General features: G+C 40.5%; 2 protein-coding genes across 10 annotated transcripts in view; one reads left to right on the top strand and one right to left on the bottom strand.

The window, feature by feature from the left end:
• Positions 1-2,269: 2,269 nt before the first annotated feature.
• LOC311251486 (ependymin-like) lies at positions 2,270-8,139 on the top strand (the record flags this gene model as incomplete). The annotated part of the gene is made up of 6 exons (XM_084343942.1): positions 2,270-2,345; positions 3,313-3,347; positions 3,451-3,585; positions 4,409-4,592; positions 5,759-5,846; positions 6,828-8,139. The coding sequence occupies 6 exons, from the start codon at positions 2,270-2,272 to the stop codon at positions 6,973-6,975; spliced, it is 666 nt and encodes a 221-aa protein (XP_084200068.1). The 3' UTR covers positions 6,976-8,139.
• Positions 7,910-27,199, bottom strand: part of pnpla6 (patatin-like phospholipase domain containing 6) — a 31,579-nt gene continuing 12,289 nt past the window's right edge. For 2 of the 9 annotated variants that reach the window (XM_084343854.1, XM_084343856.1), the window contains exons 14-37: positions 26,328-26,428; positions 25,618-25,797; positions 24,427-24,504; positions 24,005-24,210; positions 23,591-23,722; positions 23,318-23,441; positions 23,007-23,120; positions 22,856-22,931; positions 22,611-22,760; positions 22,405-22,468; positions 21,990-22,158; positions 21,696-21,878; positions 21,133-21,251; positions 20,199-20,355; positions 19,879-19,995; positions 19,672-19,741; positions 16,613-16,729; positions 14,044-14,160; positions 12,058-12,206; positions 11,757-11,909; positions 11,461-11,577; positions 11,252-11,339; positions 10,792-10,937; positions 7,910-10,208 (exon numbers count right to left, since the gene is read on the bottom strand). In XM_084343854.1, coding sequence (XP_084199980.1) covers positions 10,134-10,208; positions 10,792-10,937; positions 11,252-11,339; positions 11,461-11,577; positions 11,757-11,909; positions 12,058-12,206; positions 14,044-14,160; positions 16,613-16,729; positions 19,672-19,741; positions 19,879-19,995; positions 20,199-20,355; positions 21,133-21,251; positions 21,696-21,878; positions 21,990-22,158; positions 22,405-22,468; positions 22,611-22,760; positions 22,856-22,931; positions 23,007-23,120; positions 23,318-23,441; positions 23,591-23,722; positions 24,005-24,210; positions 24,427-24,504; positions 25,618-25,797; positions 26,328-26,428 — 3,002 coding nt within the window. In that variant the 3' untranslated portion in view covers positions 7,910-10,133. The remainder of the gene's footprint in view (positions 10,209-10,791; positions 10,938-11,251; positions 11,340-11,460; positions 11,578-11,756; positions 11,910-12,057; positions 12,207-14,043; positions 14,161-16,612; positions 16,730-19,671; positions 19,742-19,878; positions 19,996-20,198; positions 20,356-21,132; positions 21,252-21,695; positions 21,879-21,989; positions 22,159-22,404; positions 22,469-22,610; positions 22,761-22,855; positions 22,932-23,006; positions 23,121-23,317; positions 23,442-23,590; positions 23,723-24,004; positions 24,211-24,426; positions 24,505-25,617; positions 25,798-26,327; positions 26,429-27,199) is intronic. The other 7 variants (XM_084343855.1, XM_084343857.1, XM_084343859.1 and 4 more) reach the window with 4 other exon arrangements.

Raw genomic sequence — 27,199 nt, 5'->3', positions numbered from 1 at the left:
CTTTATTTTCTCTAACTGCAACAAGGCAGGTTCCTTTATGTGAAAACTTATTTGGCCTCTGATTCCGTTTCTAATTTTCATTTTGGAACAAAGTTGTGGACCAACAGGCTGACACCGACATACAACAATGCTGCTAACATAAAAGTGTTTCACTGGATCAATAAAAAAATCACTTCAAACCCTCTCAGCACATCTAATGTAGTACTATCTGTGTATGTATGGGCGTCGTTGATAAACCACTGTCAGTCTTCAGATAAAGATGAAGCACCTGACTCTGAGCTCACAGCTTTTATAATCATTATCAGTGTTCACTGGCCTTTATTTCCATTGGAAAATACTTAACCTCTGAACATTCATGTGATGCAGCTTTATCTTTTTGGCAAAGCCTTTTTTTTCCTTTTATCTAATAGGAAATTGTAACTGCAATCTGACAGGACATCTAGCCGTCATTATAGTGTAAACGAAGATAAATGAAAAATAAATGTATTAAAGCAATAACATAAATCACATTGAATCTTGTCAGGAACTCTAGATCTACTATGTATGATTTTGTGTTTTATAAGTCATCCATCAATCAAATGTAACCACAAGTTTATACAAATAAAGTTCAGAGTTTGGAATTTGGAAACGTAATCATGTCCAAACCTAAACATGAGCTAATGAATGTAGTTTCAGTATAGATTATAATGTGCTTTCACCTGGTCGTAGCTGTTGGACAGATGATTGTTAAGCTGATTCTATAAACACCTTTTTAATTCAAAGCAAAATATAAAGTATATTTAATATTTTCAAAGGGTTTTAAAAAGGGCTCTCTTCACAACCAAAAACTGTTAAACTGTAATAAATCCAAGGCATGTTTTTCATTCACTTCACAATACAGACCAATACACTCAATGTGGAAGTGACAAAAATCAGATTTTACCTGAAAAGCCTCCTTTAAACTGAAGTACCTCAGTTATATTCTTGACCTTTACTAACACTGCGTATTAATGCCACTGATAAATGTGTTTGAAGCTGGTGCTTTAACTTTGCAAAGAAAAATTGTTTGAAAAAAGCCATTTTAAGCTAAATTATATTTCCAGTACCCTTAATGATAAGCAGCATACAAACCTTTTATAAGCAAAGTTGTTTTGAATATTGAACTGGCGCCCAACGTCAGCTGGGATTGGCTCCAGCTGCCCCATGACCCTGAAAAGGATAAGCAGTTACAGATAATGGATGGATGGATTTTTAAGATTACATTTTAAAAATGACTTCTCGAGCTTCGTATCATTTGTATAAATTATTGCATATTTAAGTAGTTAAAATAATTTCCATTTTCACTTTTAACGTTATTCTTGCTGTAATTGTAATGACCTGACTGAGGTGGAGGTGAACTGTATCTCAGTGACTTTATGAACCAGCAGATAAGGACGGTGCTCCTGACTAAGGCTCCATTTTTGCTTTATTGCACGTTAACAACTTTCACATGATCGAGGCTGTTTATGAAGTATGCACACAACCTTCGCACATTGTTTATTTGATGAGGTATAACAAAAGTAGGGAGGCACGTACTGCTACTGTGGTGGTTCAGATAAATGTACCATGCAGGCTGAGAAAAATGCAGCTGCATAACATGGGAATATTTACACCTGCAGTCAAACAGACAAGCAGACTGGATGAACTCCTGATCTGCAGCTATATGTGCTTTTGAACAAGGCACTGAGTGAAATGGGACATTACTGCATGTTCAACAAGCGAATCAATCATTTCAAGTTTGGAATACACTTTAATGCATGCATACAATGAAACCAACTCCTCAAAGTTAAAGAAATGCATTAATCAAGAGGTCGGTATGGCATTTAATGCAAAGATGCCCCACTGCTTTCAAACGTCTTAAAATAAGAACTATTATGTGGAATATTATAAAGAATTTGACCTGAAGGAAATTCTTTTTTGATGTGGGAAAATAATTAGCTGCAACAACTAAAAATGCATTCAGACCAAAGGGCAAACATAATATCTCAATGATATCAGACGAGCTTGGTGCTTGAACGTAAAAACAGGCATGTGATGCGTTGCACAATCTTATACAATCTGGTCAAATGTCACACCATCTTTTACACAAAGGAGGGCTGTAAATTATTTGGTCACATTTTCCGTCATTGGGGTTGTGGAGTCATGTGGTGTGATCGTGTCTGTCTGGGAGCAGGTACGGTGTATATATACAGGTGTGTGTCGTCCCCTGAGAACAGAGCGCTCACACGTTCCCCTCGTCAGGCTCCTCAACATGAACTTCATCGGTGTGCTGTCCGGCCTCAGCCTGCTGCTGGCTGCGGCTGTTGCCCAGGACCCCAAACCCTGCTGTGAGTATTACATTCTTTCTGTTGCTGTAATGATGTGAAGTTGGACTAATTAATTGCATTTACCATCTAATAGTGATGGAATGTAACTAAGTATATTTACTCAAGTGTCATACTGTATCTTATTTATTATTTATTTGTATTATTATTTATATTAATATTTATTTTCTGCAACTTCATACTTCTTCACTCCACCACATTTTGGAGGCAAATATTGTACTTTTTACTTACCACATTTATTTAATAACTTTAGGTAGTACTTTTAAGGGTGTACACTGCATCAGAGCTGAAGTAGCAAATTGTTAATGTATTTTATCTGTAATTTAATTACAAAGAAAAGAAATGCTGGATCTCAGATCTGACCCATAGTAAACAGTATACATGTAAACAGATGTACAAATGTACTTTTACTTGCATGATTCTTAAGCAAATGTATTATAATATCAGATACTTTACTCAAGTATTATTTGTATGGGTGACTTTCACTTTTATTAAAGTAACATTTTAACACGATATCTTTACTTTTATGCAAGTATGACTTTTAGGTACTTTTACAACACAGCCATTAAATACAAATAAGGCAGGTCATTTACTCTTATTTGAGTGAGATGCTTGTTTTGCATTACTCACAGAGCTTACTTCTTAAACCAGGGGTGCCCAAACCTCTTCCCTTGGGGGGCCAAAACTGAAACTTAACGGTGGGCCATCAAAAGCAAACACACGCTGTAATGAATTGTATTTAAACATGCAAAATGGTATTAATATCCCAAGTTCCCTAAATGCAACTGACTTCCTGTGTAAAGTTTCACTCTGCCTGGCGTGTTCAGATTATGAAACATGATTAATAATGAGGGATAAGAGTATATTTTTTACAGAATAATAAAACAACATGAAAATTATCATAGTTTGTTTAATTTGACATTTTTTTTCACTATAAATGTCTGAAACATTTTGATTTCCTCTTCCACAGCCTCTCCACCACTGATGTCTGGAGGGATGAGTGTGGTGAGTCTGCTCACATGCCTCATTCTGCACAATCTCTCCTGGATGGACCCATGTCACATGATTCTTGTCTGTCCCTTCACTTTCTGCTCGCTGTCTCGTTCAGATGACTGCTGACGGACAAATGAGTTCCACAGGAGAAGTCAGCTATGATGCTTTTGGTCAGAGGATGCGGGCCAGGAACTACGGGATCTCTGGCAATGAGACGTTTGCTGTGGACAGGCTGATGCTTTACAGTCAGGTATATAACTCTGGTTAAATAGTTTGTGAAAATAGTTTTAAGGATTTGTTTAACTGTACCGTAATGAGTGGGCTTTTTCACAGAGAAAGTTGCACCTTCTGTGTCATGTAAATGACAGCTTATCTGACATCATGGTGGAAGTGGTACTGGGGCCCATGAACTGCTGAACTAGGAATGTCTGTGATCCTGCCTTCACTTTTGCTCCAGCGTCAACATATCTAATCTCTCATTTTGCAACATAGTCAGAGTCCTGTGACCATGAATGATGGTCAGTACTAAGACAATGAAGAGTAATAGACGCAGTAATGGGATACAACTAAGTACATTAGCTCAAGTACTGTACTTAGATACAATTTTAAAGTACTTAAATTTCACTTGAGTGTTTTCATTTTATGAAATTTTACACTTTTACTCCACTGCTGTTTGGATGCAAATATTGTACTTTTTACTCCACAACATTAATTTGACAGCTTTAGTTAGTAGTTCCTTTGCAGGTTTAGATTAACCATTTAATTATTATGTGTTTTTATGGATTAAGCTATACTGCATCATATAATGTGGGAGAAAGTAGCTCCACCTTTACCAGCTGCAACATTATAGTGATGAGCACATTAATGCACCTCTAATTCTGATCTAGTAATTTTATACTTATTATTCTGATATGTATACTGAATACTTATACTTTTGGCTAGTATATTTAGTTTCTGATACTTATGTTTCTGGTACATTTACTTTAGTAGGAAAGTGAATGAGACAGCACAAAGACAGACAGAGATATGAGCAGTAAAAGGACAACATTCATTGTCTTCCTTTGTCCTTTCAGAAAGTCTATTATGAGATCGACTGGAGCAAATTATCTTGCAAGAAGAAACAACTGAGTGACTCCTTCGTTCCCATGCAAGTTCCCTCTGATGCTAAGCTGATGGGTCAGGTTTTCATGGGCTCCTCTTCCTCCTGGGGAATGGGTGTGCTGGTCAACACCTGGTATGGAGCCCTGCACCCCAATGGTGAGAGAAAACACTGTATCCTATATGAAGAAATCTGTTTTTTTAATTAACAACACCTGAAGATAACAATGGAAACTGTCTCCAGGGGACAGTCGACAGTTTGTTTTTGAGTATCTAGCCATGCAGACAGTTTTGTTTTTTGCATTTGCAGTTATGAAACAACTTCCAATTTCAAATTCAGTAATTTTACTGCTGATCTCATTAATCCTTCAACATGTAGTGAGGTGGGCTTTTTTGCTGTTTTGCCAGCATCAATTAAGAGGATATTATTGCTAAATCATTGTATTTATTTATATCATATTTATATTATATTATTATTAGGGCTGTCTAGTGATTTAAAAATTAATCGAATTAATTACAACATAGCTTTGTGATTAATCATTGAAATTAATCACATATGCAAATATCTGCAGTAATCGTATCAAAAACTATTTCAAGACGTTCTAACCAGGTCCATCTGGGTGTTTTTTGAAGCCCCACTCCAGTGTGTTTTGGTATTTTTTATAATTTTTCCTGACAATGTTTTAAACATTCTTTACAAATAAATTAATTTTGTGCTTTAATTACGCCGTCTGAAATGGAATGGATTGCAGTAGAATATGGGACTTTAATGTGTGTGTTATAATAAAGGCTGGTTTATAGTTGCACGTAGGCTCTACGCAGAGCCGACGCCATAACCTACACAAGTGACGTAGTGAGCATTTATACATGTGCGCTGGTGCGTCCGCCTTTGCTGGCGGTGGTGAGCAGATTGCCAGCTGACTTTCCCCTTTAAACACACCGACTCACAGCTGTGTCTCTGGACTAGAGGGACCGGACAGGCAGAGTGTCAGCAGGGACAGGCTGCCTTTAAATCCTTGTTTAAAAAATGACAATACATTTACCTTGCACCTTGTATTAGTTTCCTCTTTGAGAGTTGAGTAAAGAGACCATTGTTACACATGACTGTTGTTTTCTGTAGCTGGTTTAACCTTTCGCCATTTCTCTTAAACTGAACAGACTTTGAAGAAGAAGAAGAAGACACCTGATGAATAAGACAACTTTTCTTTGTGTTCAGCATGTTGTATAAGTGAAGGATGTAACTGAATAATAATGTGGTTTTGTGCAGCTCAATCACTCTGATTATTGTTAAGCCCTCATATGTGACTTGTGCTTCACGTCTTCAGGCATGTATACCACTGTCTTCAGTGAGATTGGCTGCATCCCTATGACCTACACTGCCTACACTCCAGCCTCAGGATGGATCACTGTCAGGTGAGAACCTGAGCTGACAAAAGCAGAAAAACAGCTCATTAATCATCATCACAATTCAAAGTAATACTGCTTTTCATAGTTCACCTATTAGATGACTAATATGTACAGAAGGTTTTAGAAGTGGAGTAGATTGCCTCAACTAGCAGTCGCGACATAAGCTGCCGTCACTGCAACGTAGTCCTTGATGGTAACTTTGACTCTCATGTTAAAAGTGCTTGTTTTTGCCACTGACAGACTTCGATATTTTTTGTTTAGCCAGAAACTGCCGTTATGTTGCCCACACCAAATCCACCAGACTCCATTTGCAGAAACAATAATTTTATCATTGTAAAACACACTTCATTCAAACTCTACAGAACAAAATAAAACTCACCAGAACATTCTTGGTTCATCTTTCCACTGTCCCAACAATCTCCAACTCTGGTTTGGTTAATTCACCTAGGTAGTTGTGAATGAATCGGGAGAGGAGCGAGAGGGAGGGTCGATATCAGAGAAGCAGCGGGGAAAACAGCTTATACAACCAGAATATTTTCACATCCAACCTGGAGAATTAAGGATTTTTTTCCAAACCAGGCTTAGTGATTGTTTGAAAGACTAACAAAGATTGTTTGGTTGTGTTGGGGATCTTTTTCATAATGTTGTCACACACTCAGAGGCGGCCATGTCACAGCTTCCGGCTGAAGCAATCTACTGGACCAGTCCCAAAACTTTTTATACATATAAGTCATTTACACTCAAAAATATGCAAACACATGGCCCAGGCTTAAAAATACCAAAATTCCCCCATTCACAAGTCAGTGTGACAACACGGTACACACTGTGCTGTATGCAGTCTGTTGTTCCTCGTACATGATGTCCCGTTCTTGTTCCATCTGTGTCTTTTTAACTGTGAAACATTAAATCTGTGCAAGCAACAATACAAACGACAAACAACCAGTAAACATTTTAAAAGTTCATTTTTGTATTGTGTTTGTATTTCAGCACCTTCAACTGGGTATTGGGCAATTCAAACCCAATGGACTACATACCTCCTTTCTTCTGTGCCAGATCAAAACTGGAGACCAACACACCAGATAACATGTTCACTATTTTAGAGTCTCTGGCCAAGCAGACCAAGAAAGTGGAGTAAATATCTGGAGCGTTTCACCCAGATAATCACTGATACTGCTGTCATCGAGCTAAATTTGACCTCGATCATCATGAAATTAAATATTACGTAGATCGACATTAATTCAAAGGTTATTTTAATCTGCTAAACCACCAGAAAACACAACAAGTCACCGGAATGTGTACAAAAGTCATTTTAACACACTCTTCACGTCATTCATCCCTGTTCGCGTTGTGGTAATGGGGTTAAACCCACACACCCCATATGTTGGTATAGCAGGTTAAAGGAAATCGCAAGCGAATTGAAGCAAATCTAGACTGTAGGAGTGAAAATCAACGGTGTGAACTCTGTCAACCTCTTCAATAAATTCAGTTAAAAGCATTGAATAGTATTGTACTCATTTGGAGTTGGATGTTTGAATGAATGAGTGAATGTGACAGCAGGAATACAACACAGAACAGTACAAAGTTTCAAAGAAAATAAATGTTAACAGTGAAATGTGTTTGTTTAATCAACAGTAAGCAGGTTTTTCGTACTGAGACATGTAGCATCATGTTTTAATCTAATCAATTATAATCTATCAAAATGTCATTGTGTAAAGTATTAGCTGATGAAAGGGCATTAGGAAGTGGTTTGTAATAAATCAGCAGGTCACAACTTCCTAAATGAAATTGTTTTCGGTATAAAAATGAATGAAATGAGAAAACACCTGGAGGTTCTGAACCTTCTACAAGTTCACATGCCTGAAATTTTGATTTTGGTGTTGAGCTGTGGTGTAAACAGCGTCATGGCATTAAACAACATTCACCCTATTACAAGACACTGTACCATCAACATGATTGTGAAGCTGTTATTTTAGGGTAGAGAAGTTACATGATGTTACTTTAGAATGGTGGAGCTCATAACATGCAAGAAAAGGTATGAGGTATAAGAAAAACACTCAAATGCCACCTGACATGATGCATATTATATTTATTTTCCAATATGCATATTAAATCATCATCTCTGTTTTTATTCTTCAGATTCTCTTGGCATCTCAAGGTGGATGGCAAATATTAAACCAAACATCTTCTGAGCAAGGAATACTTCAAATGTTTCAGTGCAAAACAGCTAAAGCCAAGTTAATTCAAATAAGACAAGCCCCCCACCCCCAAATTAAAAAAAAAAAAAAAACATTTTTAAAAAGCCAGTAGTTAACATGTATAAATAAAACAGAATGGATTTTAAGCGAAAAAAGGTGAAGGTTCCCTTGTTTTGCAGCAAAGCATCAACTTACAAATTTTCACCTCATATACATATATGAATATCAACAATGTGTACATTATATTATAATCTTGTTACAATTTCTACAAGAGGTCCATATTAATTAAGTGTTAATAGTTACATGAGGTGAATTTCTGCCCACTTGAAGTTAGGGATTACTCAGAGTTCCTGTGGATTATCCATGTGCACATGACTTCTCCCTTAACAATAATTTATCGGCTAGTTTTCAAAGATTTTAAATTACTGTAAGTCTCAGACACGCTGTCATACACACCTTGTTCACTGTATGCAGGAGCCTTCAGCACCGTATTGGTACGTGTCCACAGGTGCGTTCCCAGCATTGACACTTGACCTTTGACTTTGACCAGCGAATTCCCAAGCCACGACCAATTAACAGGCCAAAACCAAAGCCTGATGGTACGGTCATACGGACATGCAAGCAAATCACAATCGCCAGGTGAGGCCAAGATGCGTATTTGCTTCGCCACCAGATGCTAACTTGTTTATTTGGCCTTTTACTTGCATTCATGATTGAAGTGAACAGGTGGTGAATATTTGCCAGTGTTGATGTCGTGCATGTGGGAGCGTACCCTTACACAATCCACCGCTACCAGGATGCATTGCACTGCTGCTTTCACAGACAACGAATGGGAAGCACAGAAATGACGGATCCTGTGGACACGTACCACGACAGTGTGACCTTGTGCGAGCAGAGTCAAATAACCGCTGTCTTCACGACAGTCACCGCTCACTGATAACTGATCGAACACTGGTGGAAAAGGCATCGTCTTTCTCTCAAACAAAACAGCTGAAACACAATATCTCAAAAACGCAGACACAACGTCATCCACTCACTCTCATTCATCCCAGATTTGCGTTACACATTTTCCTCATCCTCCGTTCGGTTTAATCTACCTACAGCTCATCAAGCTCACTCTACTCTACTGTGGGTGAATTTAAAATAAATTAAGTAACACTTTGCTTACAGGTCCATCTCTTTTTTTGTCTATTTACTTTACATTCTTAAAACCACATTTCAAAACGTTCTACAGCATTTATTAGTGTCTCTCTTTAAATGCCTCTTAATTCTTATCCATCCTCGCTCTGCTTCCCAACACTGGTCCTGCTCTGTTCATTTAACATAAACTCTACTTTAGTGTCTACACGAACATCTATATCTCCTACAGCTTCCCCCACCCGACTCCCTACTTGACACCTATAGCTACAGCTCTACTGCTACTATTTTAACAAATCACACCCTGCACGTCTGTACCAACAGTCATCCTAACAGAGGCAACATATGCAGACTCATTCGAACAAGCGCGCAAAGGAAATTGATGGACCTTTAAATACGTCGAAACCTCAATAATGGAGTGCCATGAAGACGTAACGACATTTGACAGACACATAGAGATTCAGAGACACAGATGGGACATGAAGTCGGGGTCCTTCTGGCTGTTTGAAACTGAGAAACAGGAGAGTGATTGGAAGTTTTAACGTGTCCCTGTTTTCATTGGTTTGCTTACTGGTGGAAGTCCCAGTTTTGGCATGTTTGGGAGTTGGCAGGCAGGGATTCTGGCAATGGGTCAGTTTAGTGTAAAAGTGAATCAAAACAGCAGCTGGGCGGGGAGGACCTTCAAAGATCGCTCTTAATTGAGACCACACATTTTTGACGGTGGGGTCAGAATGTGAATAGATGAAGCCAGTGTGAGAGCGAGGTGGAAGCCACTTGATGCAATTAAGGTTCAACAATTTGAGGATGAACGGTGATTTCATCAAGAAAGACAAAAAAGTATTTCAGAGTTCCAGAAGTTGCAGGAGCTGAGTGTGGCGTCCAAGTCTTTAGCCTTGACAGTTTATGGACCCATAATTTGGCCCTTGTGTTTAAAGTCCCCCTACTCCTCCGTGGCCCTCTGTCAGCAGTCAGAGACTTCAGAGGTGTTGGAGTCACTGGCGAGTTTCCTGCGTTGTCTCACAGATTTCTCCTCATCCTGCAGAGCAGAGGAGAGCGTTTTTATTCACCTGTTCAGTCCAGCTGAAATCCAAAGATTGCTCAGGGTCACCCTCAAGTGCTAAAATGTCCGCTCCGCACACAAGATATAATTTGCACTTGGACAAAAACCTTGATTATCATGACCCCTTTTCCTCTTGTACAACCAATCAGGAGCCAGACGAAATCACAATTAAAATATCATAATTATAATTATTACTTATAATTATAAGTTGCGCCCACACTTAGGAAAATAATGAAATATTACTACAAGACTCCCTAGTCTGGACCAAGACCACAAACTTTAATTGAGCTCACATCTGCAGTGCATACTCTTTCTGTTTTGTACTTTTCACAATAAAAGCCCTGGACAATATACAGTGACCGCTTTAAATTGTAAATTTAATTTTGGTCTGCTATGATCTATTGAGGCTAGGGATTACTGTGGCACTAAAAGAGTAGCTGTGACTGAATGAAAGCAAGTGATAGAAGAAAAACTGACTCAATTCACAACAACATTAAAGAAGATAATGTATTCAACACGTATTGGTAATGTCATGTTTTCTGTTATTGGGTGTGCTTACAGTCTGAAAGACACCATTCTGGCCCCACTCTCCAGGAGAATGGTCCTCAGGGTCCTCTGCTTCCTCCTCCTCTTCCTCCCCCTCCTCCTCTCTCACTGTGTCCATCCCGTCTTCCTCGTACTCTGTCAGACAGTCTGACTCCTCTGCTGAACGAAAGATTTAGAGGAGATATTAAAGAGGGGATTTATTACGCGAGTGACCCACTGGGTTTAGGCAGCACCCATAAAACATCAGGGACATCTCATACTGTATTTCAACAAAACACGGCAGGTGAAAGCTAGGACCCTTTATTTATTACACTGAGTAAATCTGACATGATCTTGAAGGGGAACTGTACATCTAGAGGAGGAGACTGCTGCAACAAGAACTGTTTACAGGATGCGTGCAAGCTGTGGAAAAAGTATTCTAACAACAAAAAAATAAAAAATTCTAAATAATGAACTGGTAAGTGATCCTTCACCTTCTGCAGCTACGTAGCTTTGGACCGGCTCTATCCTGGATACAATCTCTGCAAGGTCAGTGAAGTCAGCCCCTGGACACGTGCAGGACTACGAGACAAGGAATCATTATTATATACTGACATAATGACTTTGATGGCGAACCTACAGTATATGTCGTTATACATCAACCATGTGTGCGTGCATGCGTGCATGTGCGTGCTCTTCTCACGTCAGTTCTCTTGCTGTCGTTGTAGTCAGCTGACCGATGGTCCTTCAGCATGTTCTCGATAATGTCACCTCGGGCCCAGCCAGTAAACACCAACTTGCCATGCTGGAAGCCCACATCCTGAAGAAGTTTAAATAGAAAGGCAAGGTACTTAAAATAAACGTAAGCACACACTTTGCTTAGTAACTGTGAATTAATTATGATTTTTTTTTTTATTATTTGCGAACATGACATCCATTTAAAATGTGCAACTTGGGAGATTTTAATAAAATAAAATCTACAGTCATGATGTTACTCACATAGATCTCGTCGAACTTGCCGAAGTCCATGGTCTTGAAGCGGTCGATGGGTGGTCTGATGTACTCGCAGTAGGCACTCTTCTTCACCACCTCTAACTGCCGCACACAGGACACGTAGGCCAGTCGAGACTGGATCTCTGCCATGTCTGGTACCTGTGGAGGAGAGTGGACTGAGAACGCTACCAGAAATCACCAACAGAAACACTTCCAGCTCTCTGATACAACATTGATTGAAAGCATAAAAAACTCAGGTGAGTCACCAATCGTTACCAGCGCCTTGTGCTGCCATTATGCACTGTACCTTTACTTTCTCTGCCCAGGGATTGATCCGTTTCCACAGCAACCACCAGCCAGACAGGCAGTCGCCATAGTTACAGAGGTCGGTCTCATCTTGGCTACCCACATCGATGGCAATGACTGTTCTGGCGCCCATGTTCCTCGCAATGTCCGCTGTTTGACGTGTAACGTGTACACCAGCATTCACACACAGACGTACAAACACAGCACGACAAAATCCCGCAGCAGAGATGGTAAGACAATAAATCCTGTGTTATTCAGCCTGTTTCAAAATAATATCGATTTCTTTAAACCTTCATTTTAGGAGCCACAAGGTTGAAACAGACTTACACCACAAAAATATCTGTTTTTTTGGACCTGTCAGACAGAGCATTTTTGGCCAATTAGTGACAGAAATCACTCAAATTAAATAATAAAAGAAATAATAAAAGAAAAATGGTTACTTTCCCGGCCAAAGAGCACAGGGCCCGAGGTCCTGATCTTTCTCATTGGCTTGCTAGTGTTAAAAAAAACATTGGGGAGGGTGAGCATTTTTGTGGTGTGAGCCTATTCAAAGACAGAAACAAGACGATATCCCAACAAGCCCAAAGGACTGATCCAGTGTGCCAAAAACAACTATAAATGCAGCTGATGGACCACAAACTCTTTAGGGACACAGCAGAATAACCACATTCAGAAATAAAAAGGATTTTGATTTTCCAAGGCTCACTTTAGCTGGATCAATCTTTGGGCCCAGAAAATACCATATTTCACAAACCTCATTGCTTGGGAATAAGTATCACTTGGGAGATGATGGATCTTGATTCCCATACAGTGTACAAACAGCTCAGTCCAGAGCTTTGTGAAATATGGCTGTGTTTCATCAGTAGAGTTCATTTATGGAACTACACCACAGAGACAGAGTCAGGGGAGTTTTCTAAAAACATTGGTGCATTTTTAAAATGCTTCCAGGTAATGAGGATGTATTTAATGGTCCACAGACAAAAAAAACAAAAAGCAGCCCCTCCAATCGTTCTAAACAGACTCCATTTATTTTTCTTCTGATCAAAATGGAAGCAAAGACAGTTTTTTAAATAAAGCTTCAGTACAATGAGCATAAAATGCAAGGCTGGGCAATATGGTTGTGACTATTATCACAATATGAAGAAATACATTTTCCGATATCAATTATGCAATACATAAGGCTGAAGTCCTCATAGTTGTAAATTAGTTTAGTTGAAGCCAGAATGATTAATGTGCCATGATCATATCACCACTGTTTGAGTCTGTTGAAAGTAAATAAACAATCGTATTGAATTGATGCCCAGCCCGACAGAAAAGTGCTCATTTAAACATGAAGGGAACCAGACTTGAATATCAAAGCAGACTGGTGTCTTATGGCATTTAAAAAATATGGAAAATCACACTATGGTTTTAATTTCAGGATTTTTTTTATACTAGAGGTAATCCCTCCTTCATTTTTAATCCTACACCTTTGTGACACCAGGCTGTTCGACAGAGGAAACACCACATTCCCCTTCACAATGTGGTATTTCTTAGTTGAGGTGAAACCTTTTCATCATACACATCAATCCACTCTCAATACAAATATAAATTCTGACTTTTCCCCATCTAGTGATATAGAATAATTTCAGGGTCTGATAAAGTTTGTTTTCTCACTGATCTCAGTTTTTATCTTTTTTTGAAAAAGGTTTTCAGTTCGGTGTCAATTAATCAAATTGATGGTCTAAACGGGCTCACTATTCAGACAGGGAAAAGTCAGCACACTCCCTCAGTACTCCCTGACTTCCCTCCATCAGCATTACGACAAGCCCACCTCTGTATACTTACCCAGCCTATAACCAACTTGATTAAAACCCCTCATTATAATCATCCTCGTCCCTCACTCCACCTCCCCCCGCCTCTGGGGGACAGGAGTTTGATGGACATTGAGGATTGTGTGTTGGTGGTAGTGGGTGGGTGGGGGGGGGGAAGTACCACCTCTACTTGCCTGGCAGGTTGTTGATGTAGCCACCGTCCATTAGCAAGTTGCCATCTTTGGGGTCGCAGAGAGGCGGCAGATACCCCGAGAGGGTCATGCTCGCTCGCACATAGCGCCACAGAGAGCCTGACACACCAGGGAGGGAAGGAGGGAGGAGGGAGGAGGGGGGATAACATCTCAATAATGTTTGCTATACGTTTCAGGTTAGTGTTGACGCAGACCGCAGTCCAAACACCAGAGGGAGTTCGGACAAAGGAAAGTAGCCGATCCCTGCAAAGGCTAGGACTGTGGTTCTGTCTACCTTTAGACTCTGGTGTACACCACTGCTAACCTCATTACCTTGCACAGAGACCCTGTGTGACTTGTGCGTAAGGTAAAAAAGGAAATGGCAACCATCACAGAGCACCAAGGCTGTGTGGATCTCCAAACCGTGTCCCAACAACAGCGCTTTATAGCCTGTGATCATATGAATTTGCACCTTTTTGAAGTTCCTACGAATTCCAGATGTGCCGGATATTAAAGCTGAAACCAATCATGATAATGTGAAGAGAAGCCGTTGAAGAAATCGTAATTGACTAACTACTTTAGTTGATACATGTCAGAAAAACAGCAGCTGCAGGCGTTGTGACAGTGTTTGGAGATCCTTCACCGTGAACATGGCAGGGAAGCACCCAGCCTGCCCGGTCTTGCAGTCCAGCACAGTGCCAGCAGGGGGCAGGAGCAGGCCGGGTGCTGCATGGGTTGGAAGGATAAGGAGCACCGCAGAGAAAAGCGAGGGGTGCAACTGTGCATGGAGTATATGTGAATGTTGAGGCAGACTTATCTTACTGACATATGACTTCAGAGGCATTACTACAGCTTTCCATTTGTTTCTCTAGACTTATTGTTACTTAAGGGCTTTGTTCAGTTTGTTCAGGAGCTACGACTGGGCAACAGCAGGATCCAGAACACATATTCTTGCATAATTCGAAAAAAGAAAAGAAAAACAAAGCAAGTAATACATGCAATCAATATATATTCATGAGAAATATATAGATTGGCTCACGGTGTCTAACACTGGCATGCACACAGAAGCAAGCAAAGCCAGGGGAGAGGACAGGTGCTGTGTAGGAGAGGCTGAACATGGTCCTGTAGGTAGACGTGATTGAAATGAAACAGAAGCACATGGACCTCCTGAAGGGAAACGAGCTGCAATTCAGTCCAACGGACAGACGTGTTTAGGCCCGACGGAACGCACAATGATCCACAACGACAACAACAGACAGATGCAATGTTTATATGGTGCAGCCCTTCACTATCTCCACTTCAACACTAACTGGTCTGGTCTAACCAAGCTGAATCCAAACCAATCAATAACGCCAGTCAAGCTCAGCCACCCGCAAGTGAATATCTGTGACGTGCGTGAAGACGTCTGTGATGCAAGCAACATCCAGAACTTCATAGATATGAAAGAGAAGGGGAAATTTAGCAAATATAGGGGGGCAGTAGAAGCCAGACCATCATGCATCTCACTATGACTCATAAGGGGCATTCAGACCAAACGCGAGGGGAATTATTCGCGCATCTACATTAAATACAAAGTCAATGAAAAGACGTGAATAGGCGCACATTTGCGTGTATTTGCACCTGGCAAGGATTTCGCGTGACGCTGTGTGCGAAAGCCTACCGGTGTCGACATTCACATTGACGTCATGACGTTAACGTTGCTGACGCCAAGACAGGTCTCAGCACAGCATGGCCCTGATTGATCAGAACTCTTTCAAGGAACAAGCATTTCAAAAGTTGCGGCAGCATTATGATGTTGTTATTTCTGTGTCCTCTGGTTCCATTTATTACAGTCAGATCACAGCGAAATGTCTTTGTTTTGGGTTCATACCGATGTGGTAAAACAGATGAATTCAATCTATGTCTACTCGCTGGTCGCAGTTACTATTTGTTGATTTTTCACACCTATAAAGAAACTGCCACTCACCAGAGATGGATGGACAGGCACCCTGCAGCTGAGGACTGAGCACTGGTCTGCCCCAGTTAGCACTGGAAGCAGCAGTCATTCAGACGCTGTGCCACATGAGTAACGCAAATAAAAAGTAATAATCCTGCGATCAAACTTTGGGCGTGCAACACAAGGCGAATATTCTCTCCACATTTGGTCTGAACGCACCAGTATTTCCCGACATGCGTGGGAAAACCCTCACGTCTGATAAGATAGTTAAGATCAGCAATTAAATTCAGGCCCCAAGCCAACTGGAGAAAGTGTGCTCTGTGTGTGTGTGTGTGTGTGTGTGTGTGTGTGTGTGTGTGTGCTTGTGTGTGAAACAAATGCCAATCAGAGAGAATGATATGTCGTATTGGTCGTTATTCAGAGAAAGATGAGGCACTGATCGCATCAATCCTAAGATATATATATATTTATAGATTTAGTCTTTCCTTCCAAACCATGGGCTCCCAGTGTCCACCTGGGGTTAGTTACGAGTGAGATCTTGGGAGGGCAAGAGGAGGGAGAGGGTAACCGAGTGGTTGATTGTCAACTTAGGGATGGGAGGAGGAGGTTTTGGTGAGCGGGTGTTTAAAATCTGACCTGGGACATTGTTAACATAGCAACCATCCACAAGCAAGTGGCCATCCTTGGGGTCGCACAGGGGAGGTAAATAGGGGGTGTAGGAGGCGCTGGCTCTAACATAGCGCCAGACGCAACCTGTCGGGAAATGGAGATGGAGAAGGAGGAACACATCAAATATGGGCCGGACTCCACGTCACAGATGGAAAAGAGAGAGAGAGAGAGAGAGAGAGAGAGAGAAAGACAGAGAGAGCGAGAGCAAGAGAGAGAGAGAGAGAGAGAGCGAGAGAGACAGAGAGAGAGAGAGAGAGGGAGAGGAATGCTGGAAAAAAAGAGAAAATAGGAAGGAGAGAGAAAGAAATGCCCGCAACATACAGAAGAAGAGTGTACGAAGCTGCCAATAGCAAGACAGAGAGGAAGGGGAGTACAATGTCAACAATATTTACTCATTCTGAAGTTGTAGTAAATTCTAGTATGAGGCCAATTTGAGATAAAAGGGACAACTCTACTGCCAATTAGATTAAACTAGTCGAGGGCTAATAAAGGAAGCATTATAGACTTTGTTTAGAATTATGACAGGTGGAAACCAAAATATACACCCAATAAAATTTTGTGAATGCGCTACAAACAACAACAACACCAACAACAACAACAACAACAATTAAGGCTATGTTTCACTTAAGCCAGTATGTTATATGAATGACAAAAAATATGTCGGATGTATGACACCAGATGTGTAAGTCACCTTTGTAACCTGAAAGTTTGTTGAGTGAGTTCATTGAGCAAATTAAAAAAAAATAGTATTAGCGCTGTTAGATGTCTGGTCCGACAAGCAAGGTGGGCCGAAGGGGGAGAGGGAGAGAGAGAGAGAGAGAGAGAGAGAGAGAGAGAGAGAGGCCACCATTTCTAGAAAAGGTGTTGGGCGTTAAACTACAAACTGTAGAATGAAGAGAATACTGCAAGGGAAGCTGGACAAGGTTTTACAGGAAAGATTGGTGCTTAGTTTCAGATCTCTGTTTTTCTCACTGGATAAAACCAAAAGCTGTAATGCAACCCCAAACCACCAAAATGGCTGACAATTTCTCTTTTGTTTCTATGCCAGGAGCCAAAGTGAAATAATAGCACTACCATAGTGATATCTAACAGAAGCACACCAGAAAAAACTACAGGAAGCGCAGAATGGAGGTAAAGCAGTGAGAGAAGATGGGATGTCATTAAGGAGCAAGGAGGAGGGAAAGAAAAGGTGGAGTGTTCTGGATCCTACACGTTGACATGGACGTGGGAGGGGAATCAGCATTTCGGGGTCAGCGACTACAGAGGTTATTTTGTCTGAAGAGTAACCTACAGATGGGCAGCTCTGTGATGTCTCTATATGTACTGAAAGACCTGACATAAAGGAGATATACTGTAGATACAGGGCATAATCTGGGAGTTTAAGACATGTGATGGACAAGAAAATGATGAGAAAGCTACAGCTTTGATCAATTAGGGTATGAAACGAAGAAGTTAAGAAGGATAAAGACCAGAAGTTTAATAGAGACAGAAAATAACATCAAGATTTAGAAACATTAAGAAAAAGAAAGAAAGAAAGAAAGAAAGAAAGAAAGAAAGAAAGAGACAAAGAAAGACAGAAAAAAGAAAGAAAGAAAGAAAGAAAGAAAGAGACAAAGAAAGACAGAAAAAAGAAAGAAAGAAAGAAAGAAAGAAAGAAAGAAAGAATCTATTACAGTAAATTAACAGAGGCAGATGATGGGAACAATGACACAGAGAGAAAAAGGCTTTGCTCCAGCAGTTAGTTCATACACATGCCAAGATGCAAACATTCAGTGTTTCCCTGCAAACCCCTCAAATCCAGTAATCAGCCTGAATTATTATAATTCAATTCTGCAATAATGCCTTAATTGGATGCACGATACTATAGTTACAAGGTCGTATTACAGTAATTATACTTAAATTTCACTTGCCTTAGAAAAGGGCTGGAAAACACACTGGATTTGTGGGGTTGGTTGGAGGTCCTTCCAGGCTAAATCTACTTCAGCTAATGTTAGTGATGGTGCATTTTTTAATCCAAGTCAAAAGGAAACATTTGCCTTCATATGAGCTAAACAGACACAAACATATAAACTGCTACACTGTGTTTTCTTTTGTACATGTGAAATCTCTGACTCTTTCTAAGCCCCTGGCGATGGGGCTCGCTCCAAACCAGATTGAAACTGGCATGTTTGTAGAGGCAAAATAGAGGGTTCGCGACTAAAATGAAGGGATGCATTTCATGGATACTTGGATGGCGTAATATACTATATGAGGAATTGCCACTTCCATTTCACCCACTCTTTATCATACTCTTGCTTGCAATTTGGCCATAATGTGATATAAATTCAATTTTCCATTCAAATATACTCGTCTTAACATATTCACAACTTGTTGTAAGGAACTTGCGAGACTTTCAAGGCTGTTGTAGTAACTGTATCGGCAGTTTGAGAACGCACCAGCTTCAATGTAGTTTGGAGTAAACTTGCCTCAAACCATAAATCTGAGGGGCAGGCAGTTCAGTCACTCTAGATGATGCACAAGCCAGTTAAATCTTTGTGTTACGCTCCAAGTTGTGCCTACTGATACAATATTTATAGAGCTGTTGTATAAAAAATGCTACACTGCCTAAAGTCACTTCTGAACTCTAGAGAGTGCAACAACATGTCGATGGGTAATAAAGCTTTAGTTCCTGTGCCATTTTACCTTTGACTGACTGCTGCGGGCGTCACTCAACGTTTAATTACTTTCGAGACATGAAGTGATGTCATTGCCAATTTCACACATTCGTTCTCGGTCATTCAGAGCAGGATTATTGACTGAGTTTTGTTAAAAGTTAAGAAAGACGTAAGCAATTACTCATGCCATTTATATTGTATGTCTATGTATCTGTGCATGTTTGTTTTTGTTTGTTTATCATCTACAGATATCAAATAAATGACATCAAAAAGGACTGTAATGTACAAAAGCGCTGTCTTCAGTCTTTCTCACAATAGCAATCTGACAGAGATGGGTGTTGGGCCCCTGCAGTGCGCTCAGCTATCACTTACCATCCTGGTGAACACGCATGGCTGAAGCTGTGATGTCAGTGGTGACATTAAAGTATGGCAGCCACAGGTCCTGAGGACACAGAGAGTATTACAGAGTCATAAACCGCATTATTGTTTTCACAGAGACGGATTCAAAAGCGTGACCTTCTTGCTTCCTGGCAGAGCTTACTGCAGTGGAAAACAAACCCCCTTCAAAAAATCCCTCACCTCAGCTTGCTTGTCCTGGAACACTTTATAGATGCTGGTGTTGAAGGCAGAACCGGAGAACATGGAGGTGATGGGATAGGTCAGGTCCAGGACTGTTTTAAAAACCGAGTTCATTGCCTGTTGAACAACAAAAAGTCTTTTGGTTTTTGTTTCTCGTCAGTTATCTGGCATTCCCCTTTTAATACATAAAAGAAAGTTGAATTGTTGGCTGCAGGGTACATTAAACATTTTCCATTTTAAGTGCAAACATAAAACAATTAATCTTAGACACATGAGCAAAACAAGGATGACTGAAGAGTGGATAGAGATGTGTGCTGCACCTTGGACCACTCTCTGGCTCTCTGTTTGGTTCTGACGGCACTCCTCTCCTCAGCGTATAGTGCACCGATGAATGAGCCGATTGAGGTCCCACCTACTATGTCAATAGGAATCCCCGCTTCCTCCATAGCTTTGATCACGCCCACATGAGAGCAGCCTCTGCACGACAAACATGTTTGACAAAAGTCAGGTACTGGGGATGTTATTGATTACTCATTAATCGATTAAGTGATGTTAAAAATTTAACTGGTTAAAAATGAATTGTAAAATAGTGAACCCGACAATCAGAGGTGTGCACAAATAGATCAAAAAGTGTCTTCTTACACGTTACAAATACTTGCTTATCAAATATATCAAAATGAAATAGAAAATACTGGCATGAGAAAATGTGTTAAAAAAATGGAATTTAAAAAATACAATATTGTTACATTTTAGCCATTTACTTTCCTCAAAATGAGTTGGATTTTGTTGAGCCAGTTATAACAAATGAAATAAAGACATTATTTTGAGTTATTGTAGTTTATTATTCAAGTAACTTGGTGTTTATCTGTTCTTTTAACTCCTAATGTAGTCTACTCTGATTTTGCATCGAACATAGATCATGTCAGTGGTTAAAACGGTTTTCTATTGGAAAAACGTCCAACATATTTAATATAATATGAATGATTAACCCAGAATTGAATATTCAATTAAAGAAAGTGCTTAATATTTGCATCCTGTCAGGTACACTATCATTAGAATTCAGTTTCATCAAAACAGAAGAGGAAACATTGGAATAAGTCTTATTGTGGCATCACAAAGAGAAGTTGAGGGTTGCTGACGGATTACACAATATTCCCGGCAGGTGGGCAGACTCCACTGCCAATATTTCAAAACACTAAGATTTGTAAGACACACACAGCTCTCTACATGTCAGTACTGATAGTTGTGGCTCACCTGGCTCCACCTCCTCCAAGCACCAGAGCGATGCTGTTTCCAGTCAGGACTCGGGCCAGCCGAGAGAAATCACTGTGCCGGTCCGCCGTTTTCTCAAACACCTTCTCATACACATCCCTCTGCACAGACGTGGAAGATACACATGAAAATACATCAAAAACTTCACCTTGTGATTAACATTTTACAACATAAGACCAGTTTTCTTGGACATTTTTTCACATTGAAGTTCCAGTGATTTACCAGACCATGATGACATAACTGTTAGTTTACATTTAAGTCAAGTCAATTTTATTAGTGTAGCCCAAATTCACAAATCAATATGTCTCAGTTGGCCTTACAATCTGTACAATGTACCCTCTGTCCTTAGACCCTTGATTGACCACCAACAACTACCACCAGAGAAGATGAAAATTTGGGGAGGAGTATAAATAAACTATTCAATTTCATTGTCCACTAGGTTGCCTGATTCTAGCTAGTGTAGTATACCATAATACAGTGCATATGTAATATACATTACTATAACAATTAAATTGCTAGAAATGATAGTAAAGTTTGCTTCCTACCAGTTTGCTGGGGCTGCGTCTGGAGAAGACCCTGCGGGGACACTTGAGGTGCAGATGCCCGGAGCACCAGCTACGCATGTTGAGCCACTCGACCGTCCTAGATGGGCCCGGCCCATCCTCTTTGTGCAGGAGGACCAGCTGCTTCAGAGCCCGAACTGCTGTGTTCTCCAGCATCTGCTCCAACTGGAAGGGAAAAGAGGAGGAGGGAGACAAGAGTCAGAAAAGAGACAATGAGAGTAAATGTACGTATTTGTAGTGGCTGAAATTTTCCTTCCTCTTCTGTCACACACATACCTCTCCCAGAGCAGGCTCCTGGTCCCCCAGGCCGACGATGAGGATGCAGTCAGCCTGGCGGATGCAGCGCTGAGTCCACGGGGTCATGCTGTTGTCAGTCTGGTAAAGGACAATCCGATTGATGTCCTCCTGCTGGGCCAGCCAGCCAGACAGACGGTACTCGTGGATACTGATGGGTACAGGAGAAAAGCAGGCATGAGGATATGAAAGAGGGTTATAATTCACCAAAAAAAAGGATAGGAGGAAAGAAAGAAAAGTGACAGGGGTTACTGAAACAAAAATAATGTAATGATAAAAGGCTTTGGTGGTATCAGGAAATGAGGAAACAAGATAATGAAACAATGGTGCAGTCGGAAGCTTTCGTGATTATGACAAAGACAAAGAACTGAGATGTTTTTGTGGTTGTTAGACTGACCTGTCCAAAGCAGAAGCACCCAGTCGCTCTCTGATTATGTCACTGGTTAATAGCAGAGTGGGCCCTGCAAGTGTCAAACAGAGGAAATACATAAAAACAGGAAAAAGTTGAATTTTTAGGTGCTGTAATGTGTATTTCTGGCATAACCCAGCAATCCCAGATATAAAAAGGGCTGTTGGGAACAAATAAAACATTTGTGGTCCTACCGATGGCACTGAGGGCATGGCTGAGCTCCAGGTTGAACGCGTTGATCGGCACCTCATCACATATAGGCAGGACTGCCACAGTGGAGAGATTGCTGGCGGGGTTGGTGACATCAGCACTGGTTGCCATACTGGGCAGACTCAGGGGTGAACCTGAAGACAAGATCAGACAGTCTATAAGTATACTGTATGTTAAAACGCATCAGTGTGTTCAGGTGCACATAAAATGCTTATTAACATGACCTCACCTGAGAACGGCCCGCGACCCTGCTGCAGGTTTCCCAGAATCTTTTGGCCTAACAAGTGGATCAGCCTCGTCACCACCTGAACAGACATCAAACATCAGCACCATTTCAACTGCATACACAAGCACAACCAGATCAAGATGTCGTCACTGACCTGAGGATATCGTCTTTTGATGTTGTTGAGTGTTCCCTCGGGCAGTTTGACCAGCTCTGTGTCTCTCACAGCGTGGACGGTGGTGGCTCTCGGCTGCTTGGTCAAAGCCTCCACCTAAAGTACGAAGCAAAACTTTGAGATGTTTCTGAATTTAACTGCAAAAACAAAAAAATATTAGTGTATAGGTGTAATTTCTACAAAAATATCTCATTACACTTGCTCCATTGGCACCTTATATGTATTTATTTTATTTCAATATTATATTATTTATATGTTTAACTTTCTCCTGTGTATAACATTCTGTTCCTCACCACTCCAATGAGGTCTCCTCTGCCGTATTCCCCCACTAGTTCTTTCTTGCCATTCGCCTTACGTATGACTGAACGCAGACGTCCGTTCAGAACAATGTAGGTGCAGTCCGACTGGTCGTCCTGTCTGTAAATGTGAAGAGAAAAAAGACCCACACAACTACTGAAGTAGCCATTACAAATAAACTTTCAATGAATACACGGAGGAAATGACCAAGTAAGGTTTGCTAAATATTTGTCTGTATGTTTATTCAAAAACTAGCTGAAGTGGAGTACCTGTAGAGGGCTCTGCCAGCCTCCACAGCCATCCAGTCGATGGCAAAGTCCATCTGCCTGACAAAAGGGGACATGCGGATGGCCACCGTGTGAGCCGCACTCAGCACCACACTGGGCTGCTCCCTCATGATCCTGCAGGGGGCAGCACACAGCACAGGCACAGACTTGAGCAACAGTGGCGGGACAGTATCAGTAAGCAGATGGTTCATAGAAAAACTGAACGGTTCCAGCAATAATCAAAGCTCAGAAAGTCTGAATAGAAGGCTTCAACATGAAATTCAAACTTCAAAGACTTTGTGAACTCATTGTTAGACGTATAATTTTTGCTTTAGTAATTAGTGCAAATTCAATAAAGTTATGTTTGCTGAAAGTGGACTGAAAAAACTTTGGACTGCAAAAAGACGATCGACTCACTCGTAGAAATCCGACTTTGAGATCTTGAGGTAAGTGCAGTCTCGGACGGCCTTGATGGTGAAGATGAGGGGTTCTCCGGTGAGCACAGCGAGCTGGCCTACCATCTCCCCCGGGTGGGTCACAAATAAACAGACTGCGTCCTGCTTGTTAATCATGCGCTGGTAGACATGAAGACAACCAGATAGGACAAAGTGCAGACTCACGTCCTAAAAGAGTGAAAAGGGGAAGAGAGAACACAGAAACAGGGGAGGATACAAATAAATTGTATTGTGCTGTATTGTGTGACACATTTGAATTGTTGTTGTTGGTGTTGTTGCAGTGACTCAGCTACAATACTTACTATATTTGAATACTATACTTGCTCCTACTACAATGCAGCTAAAGGAAGAAAGGTAAGTCCATTTTAGGTTTTTTTCAAGTACCTGGTCCCCCTGTCTGGCTAAGACAGCTCCAGCTTTTGCATGGTGCAGAGTCACTCTTCCATTTAACAAGGATGGGTCCTGGAGATAAAAAAAAAAAAAGAAAAGTCAGAAAAAAATCAAGCCAAGCAGTGATAAAAGTGAGTCACAGTGGTGGAGAAATGTGGATGAAACGTCTTCATTCTACTCTTTCTCAAGCCGCCGTGATTCTGCAACACTAATTTCATCTATTGTGGTTTGATCTAGTAGCTCCAACATCATGTTTTGAAATATAAGGTCTAGCAATACTTGTTTGAAGGGTTTACAACATATTCCATCAAATGCCTACACACAACCGTAGTAGCTGATTTATTCTTTGGGCTCAAATCTGCGTTAGAATTTAATCTGCATACTTGTGGCACAGAGAAATTGAGCTGGATTTTCTAAATGACCAATACAACATGTTACAGTTAGTATCCAGGTCAGCTGAACTCTGGTTTGTCACCGTGGTTTTTATAGCTTTTTTACCAAACACACAGGAACAGCTCATCTCTGAGCATTTAGTATACTGTGGCTTGACAGTGCAGCCCTCCCTCCCCTCATCTACAGTATGTACTGGGCACAGCTCCTCTGCTGACTGACCCCCTTTTGACATTGTAATCTGTCAGCAGATGCTCAGGGGTGATTTCGCAACAATGTGCTCATTCATGCAATGAGAAAAGAAAAGAATAATGTAATGAGCCTGTTATTATTTCTAAATTGGTCCTACAGTATGTGGCGTAATTGGGAGAGCGCTGCACTAACAGCACGTTTAGATCCTGCAGTACTTGCTAAAGACTGACCTCTTCAGCTGAAAACAGAACAAAATACTAATGTAATATGATGGAAACATATTTGATAACACTGTTTGACATATTAGAGAAAGCATCTAGTACTATAGTCACAACCACAAAGAATTGGGCTGACACATTTCTTCGTTTTTGAGGCTGAAGAAGTGAGTAAATGTAACTGACTTGAAATTACACCTTACTTTATCTTGCTGTCATTTTCTATTATAGTATTTGTTCTCTCAGTTTTGTAGCCAGTGTGATAAATGTACTCTGCTCTTTACACATGGTTTTCATTGATCACAAAAACAAAAGAAACAGTTTTCTTGATGAAAACACGTCTCTTCTCAGAAGTGTCAGTGGCCTGCTGGAAAAAATGTCAACAAACCTCAATCTTCATCAGTTTGAGGACTTCTTTCTGAGCTTCCTCAAACAGAGCAGCACTGGATCGATTTGATACAGGTGTGAAAATGTTGTCCACTCCAGACTCTTCCTCTGGATACAGATAGATCCCTGAGGGAACCTCGTCTACTGTCACCTTCCTCTCCCGCTGGTCCTGGGATATAGACTGTTATGATACACATATGTATATATAAGAAAATGTTTAATGAGGCACCTTCCTCCTATTAAGACAGGAGATCTTAAACTAAGAATTTTCATGATGACATGATTAAGACTTTATCTTAAAATCTGGTAAGTGTCAGATAATATCATATAGGTCGCTGTTTTTGCTTTTTTCAAACAATAAACATCACGTTTACGTGTTCAAAACTATATATTATATATGATATTGGGTTTTGGAACAATAGAAATACTTTAATATCACACAGTAGAGAGCAAAGAAGACTCTTCTTCGTCCATGTGATTAAATTACTGATAGATCATTTCCAGCAACAACTCATTGATAGTTGTCAATAATCCTTAGAGAGACTTCATTTTAAATATTTGTGGCACTTGGGTTACTTGTTGTTAGTCATGTCCTACAGTGAACTTCTTTGTTCTCAAACACCATTATAGATCGTAGTGCAACTACCCAACTGTATGTGAATTAAGTCACATTTATCTCATGTGTGTCTCAAGAGTGGGCAGCGTACTGACCCGAGTAAAAGTAGGAGGAGTGTTGCCGTCCTCTGCAGAGACAGAGATCCGCCCCCTCTCGTATGCCATGTCAAAGTCTGACCTCAGGCTTTTCTGGATACCTGCAGACAAAACACTGTTAATGTCAACAGTCAGTCCACAGACTGCTTTTGTAAGTTGATAACCATGTATCTTAACTCAGAGATTATCATGCATGAACTAAACAAATGAATAGGGAGCAAGTGGTTAAATGTGTAGCATGTTTTAAAAAGCATAATCATCAGTCTATAATTCAAATCAGTTTTCATAATCCAGAAAAGAAACAACATGTTGCAACTATACTGTGAGGATGAGTCTTAAAAGGATAAAATAAATGTCTTTTAAAAAGATAAAAAAGTTTCTTGAAGCTAGGGGGATTTTCCTGTGAGACCTGTGTTCAATTATTAGAGCATAAGCAAGAAGGAATGTACCATGTAAAAAAAACAAATGACTAAAAATACTCCGTTTGAATCACCTTTCATTCTGAGGCTACAGTGATTTTGGGCACAGGGGCAAAGAGTTTGACAGGATCAAAACAAATCAAATCTCTGGAACTTCTTTGCCTTAATTGTCACCAACACATGAGTGAATAGAAGTAAGTAAACAGACTGCAGTTTGCCCTCACTTCATTGTGTCATACCAGGCCTCCATGGCATGCCTTCACTGCTGGCTATCACGTGTCAACCTCTGTCATCATAGCCATAAATCTGTCTGTGCCAACGTGCCGCTACCTGAAGATTGGCTTGTCTTTCTAACTGCACTGTGCTTTATTCGAAAGAGCACAGAGAGCCTGCAGCTACAGTAAGGCTAATAACTGTTCATGCAAGAGAAGCAAATTAAATGTGTCCATAACT

This window comes from Pagrus pagrus (genome assembly GCF_965226575.1).
Source record: "Pagrus pagrus genome assembly, chromosome: 2".
Taxonomy (NCBI): domain Eukaryota; kingdom Metazoa; phylum Chordata; class Actinopteri; order Spariformes; family Sparidae; genus Pagrus; species Pagrus pagrus.
The sequence above is the reverse complement of the archived record's forward strand: the minus strand, read 5'-3'. Positions and strand labels throughout refer to the sequence as shown.